Source organism: Nicotiana tabacum, chromosome 15 (assembly GCF_000715075.1).
Source record: "Nicotiana tabacum cultivar K326 chromosome 15, ASM71507v2, whole genome shotgun sequence".
In the NCBI taxonomy this organism is placed as follows: Eukaryota; Viridiplantae; Streptophyta; class Magnoliopsida; order Solanales; family Solanaceae; genus Nicotiana; species Nicotiana tabacum.
In genome coordinates this window covers 114,960,030-114,964,669 of record NC_134094.1, presented here as the reverse complement: position 1 = coordinate 114,964,669, position 4,640 = coordinate 114,960,030, and the positions used below count along the sequence as shown (strand labels likewise).

The 4,640-nt window shown below is 35.1% G+C and overlaps 1 protein-coding gene across 1 annotated transcript; it reads left to right on the top strand.

The window, feature by feature from the left end:
- Positions 1 to 236: 236 nt before the first annotated feature.
- Positions 237 to 3,946, top strand: LOC107777047 (V-type proton ATPase subunit E). The gene is made up of 6 exons (XM_016597008.1): positions 237 to 454; positions 552 to 652; positions 1,556 to 1,718; positions 2,412 to 2,605; positions 2,679 to 2,778; positions 3,596 to 3,946. Exons 1-6 carry the CDS (start codon positions 353 to 355, stop codon positions 3,629 to 3,631), a joined length of 696 nt encoding a protein of 231 aa, XP_016452494.1. The 5' UTR covers positions 237 to 352; the 3' UTR covers positions 3,632 to 3,946.
- Positions 3,947 to 4,640: the final 694 nt, after the last annotated feature.

Genomic DNA, 4,640 nt, shown 5'->3' with positions numbered 1-4,640 from the left:
CATAAGCTCTTGATTAGAAATAGAGGGTGCTCACAACTAAAACAACTACTCTCGCTAATACTATACATTGAAGTTGTGCTAAAAAAAATCAAGAGTAAATATGATACTCTAATTTGAAAGTTAAATAAACATCTCGGGTCCCTAAAGTAATTTCGACAAAACACGAGGGAGAAGATAGTGATCTAACTGAAGAGGGGTGGCATTAAGACAACAAATGCAATTATATATCTACAGCTTCTGACTTTGCTCTACTAGAAGGCTCCAATATCTTCTCTGAGGGAAAAAAAAAAAAAAAAAAGAGCCATTCACTCAAATCACTTCATCTCACCGTTCGATTCATCCAGATCCGAAAATGAACGACACAGATGTATCCAAGCAGATCCAGCAGATGGTCAGATTCATCCGCCAAGAAGCGGAGGAAAAAGCTAATGAGATTTCCGTCTCCGCTGAAGAAGTAAGTTCCTTAATGATACAAATTACGCTTTATTTTCTAAGTAAATCGAGTTTAATTAATCTCATGTAATGTACATTGGATGTGATTTTGTTGTTAGGAATTCAACATTGAGAAGTTGCAGCTAGTCGAAGCGGAGAAGAAGAAGATCAGACAAGAATTCGAACGCAAGGAGAAACAAGTTGACGTTCGCAAAAAAATGTGATTCTTTAACTTCCTCTTAATTCGATTCTGATTAATTTTGAGATTTTTCGATACTTTTGTTTATAAATGTTGTTATTTGTGGAAGTTAAGTTCAAAACTCTGCCTGAATTTGCAATCGTTGTTCGAGTTTTTTTTTATTAATGAGTTTACTCATGGTGTAAAATGTTTTTATACAATCATGTCATTTATTGGGTAATTAAAGGTAAATCTCTTCATAAGCATTAACTAATAATCTGATAAAAATAGTAACTAACCTACTATCACGGGTTAAAAGTCATTCGTAGTGCAAAGAAATCATTATACTCTCAGTGTACATAACTTAATAGTGTTTGGGATCCCCATATTGCTTACCAAATGATAATAAAATGAGGTTAATAGAAGATTTTCAGAAGAATATATCTTGATTTGGCATGCCAATGTTTGTATTTATTCGTAATTGTATGATCTTTATTCTCACTTGAAACTTCCATTTTTAGACTGAAAATTAAGTCTGGATCATCATGGATTTACATTCTCCGTGGTCCATAGTATTGGGTATCGGTTAGATAAAAGAATTGCTTACAACACTTACTAATTAGCACTTACTGTATGTTTAGGCTTCGACATTTAACACTGATTCTGTTTCTGCTTTAATCAGTAAACCTTTCCGTTTAACTGCAATTCATGGTGGAAAATGTGGGGTGATTACAAACCTTATTTTAACATAATGCTGTGTTTGTGGCCTTTCGTTTTTCTTTTTCAAATAAGACACATGATTAAATGAGATTTGATTTAATTGTGATGTTTGGATTTGGCTCCAAAAGCTGAACATTGAACTTTTTCTTTTTAATAAATTATCTAATTTCAACTTTATTTGTCCAACATAATCTTTGACTTTCTTTTGTTATGCATTTCTTGCAGTGAGTATTCCATGCAACTCAATGCCTCTCGGATCAAAGTTCTCCAAGCTCAGGATGACTTGGTTAGCTCCATGAAGGAAGCAGCAGCGAAGGAGCTCTTACATGTTAGCCATCACCACAACCACCATATCTATAAGAAGCTTCTTCATGATCTTATTGTTCAGGTACTTTTGACTAATAAGCATTACCATGAGATTTTGTTCTTTGCTTCTAGATTTTCTGAAACAGACTATCAAAACTCAGAAAATTAGCCAGCTTATTTTACGAAAAGACAAGCTATTCATCTGATGATCATCAATATCTTCAGTTGATATGGTGCTGTATTCATATTATCTGCACCATTGCATACCAGATTATGAATTCTTATTTAGTTTCGATCCTATATTTTGCATTTGACACTACGATGATAAAATAAAATTGTGAAAATATATCTCATATTTAGTCCAGACTAGTGGTTAAGTTGCTATGATTACAGGAGGCACGGTTGCTGTTTCAGATATCAAGGAATCATTTGGTTAGCGTTACAAAGAACTTGTGTTTCTTCTGTCTTCTTCAAGCTAGATTCTTCAAAAACCAAAGTTTTACTTTACAGAATCTTGAGTTTTCCACATATGTTCATCAATGTGATATCTATCAAAAAAATGTTCATTGTAATATGATCTTTCTTTTCCTTTGTAAGTTCCTAGTTTCTTGTGCTATCTCCAAAAGGAGATACAATGATTAAAAGCTACATTATTTGCAGTTTATGCTGTCTATGAACATAATGGGGCTTGACTTGTCAATAGGTCTAGGTGGCTTTTCGAACTGATATTGCTTCTTTCTTTGGGAATAAGATGGGAGCTACTCTTTGATTGCAGAGTTTACTCAGACTTAAAGAGCCTTCTGTGCTGTTGCGTTGTCGAAAAGATGATGTACACCTGGTAGAAGATGTATTGGATGCTGCAAAGGAGGAGTATGCAGAGAAGGCAATGGTCCACTCACCTGAGATCATAGTTGACAACATCCACCTTCCACCAGCCCCATCTCATCATAATGCACACGGTCCTTCTTGGTAAGTTGCTTCAATTATCTATCTAAAATGCTAAGTACACCTCTTAGTAATTTATCTATCTTTATCCCGACAGCTCTGGAGGAGTAGTATTGGCTTCTCGAGATGGGAAAATTGTTTGTGAGAACACACTTGATGCCAGATTGGAAGTTGTGTTCCGTAAAAAACTGCCCGAGGTTCTTGCTCTTGTCCTTATCTCCGTACTTCTCATAATTCTGTGTTCTTGTCTTGCCAGTTTTTCTAGTTTTCCTTCCACCAGCGTTTATACATTTGTGGTCTATTTGCCGAGTTATATCTGTCCATTCCAAATGTCATGCATCCCATGTTATTTTTCAGATGTCATGTGGATGAGTTACTAAGCGTCTTACATGTTCATTACCTATAAAAAAACATCTTACATGTTCTTTTTTTCTTTTTTCTGTTTTTGGGATAGGCATTTTGATATTTATAGTTGCTGATGACGCTGATCTCCGTAAAATAGTTTGTGCTTGCCAATTCAATGGCAGTTTGCACTTCTAACCTTGTGGCATAAGCATCTCTAATAAGCTCCTTTGCTATTGTTTTTGTTACATACATTTAGGAATTTTGAGTAGTGGGCATGTCTGTTGCTTACTAGTATTTGTCGAGTCTAGACTCTCGAACAGTTTTCATACCCAATTGGTTAATATAATTCAGAAGTAGCATCCATACATAAAGATGAGTTTAGTGGTAGATGAAAGTGAGGATGGGCGATAAAAAGAAATGACTAAATGACATGACATACCACTCACCAGTAAGATGAGTCGAGTGTAGTAAGGGTGGGGGAGAGCAAGAACGAACTTTCTGCTGGTTCTTCCCCTCTTTGGCTGGGTGGGTGAAAGGTTACTTAAAGCTCTATCCTTTTGTTTGTGTCCGTCAGATAAGTGCTGCCTCTTCCATCAATTTTGCAGATTTTATCATTGCTTCCATGGTTTCCAAGAATTCTTTGCTTAATTTGTCTCCTAAATCTTGCAGATTCGCAAGTGTCTATTTGGTCAGGTTGCTACCTGATGGGTTGTACGTGTCTGTATTTATCACGCTTGTTTCAGGATCCTGAAACTGGATATGGACTGATAAATTATCAAGGCTTTTTGCTTGTGTACCCATTCTTTTCTGTAAAAGACATTGCTCAGTTTTTATGGTGCTACTTTCACTGTGTCAGAGCGACAGACTCCCTTAAGTAAGGTACTTAATATTCTAGCATTAAGTTTTAAGCATTTTTTCCCTATTCTAATGTGCTGCAATAAATGTAAGTTTCCTGAACCCTGAGTTTGTTTGGTCGAGACTATAAAATGATATGAGTGGTGGCTCTCTGTACTTTGTTCATGTTTTAGTCTAAGATTTTAGAATTCACATTCATATTGTGAGAGGGTGTTGCCCTGCACAAAGATGATCCTTAATTTGTCCATGGCTTTAGTTGCTAACTCACAAGGCTGCCAGATACCAATGGTGTCAGGCTCTTCTCTATTTATGTGTTATGACTTTATATACACTCACAAATAACAAAAAAAAGATTCAGAAAATGATATTCCGATGAACTTTTCGACAAACATGCCATCGGAATTCTATATAAACTTTTATTCAAAATATTTTTGTTGGAAAACTGCAATAACATTTCAGCGGAGAAGGTTCTCAAGAAACTATCGATGATATTCACTTATGAGTGTAATAATCCGAAACTCATCAGCTCTATCTTACACCAAATTCAGCTGAAAAATCCGTTGAAAATTTCCGAAGAGCACCTTCTTTCCATTGAAAATTTGTTACGAACATACCGTCACAATAAATTTATACTACTAAATGTCATTTTAATTTACATTTTTATCACCCCCATACTCATAAAAATATCTTTTAAATTGTTGATCCGCTAGTGATGGATGTGTGATGGTATGATGATGGGTAAATTTTAAAAATAGCCAAATTTACAAATTGAAAAATAGTCACAGTTTTAAAAGTAATCGAAATTTAGTCACTTTTCACATAAAGATAAATCTGAACAAAAACACTGTTCAAAATCCGA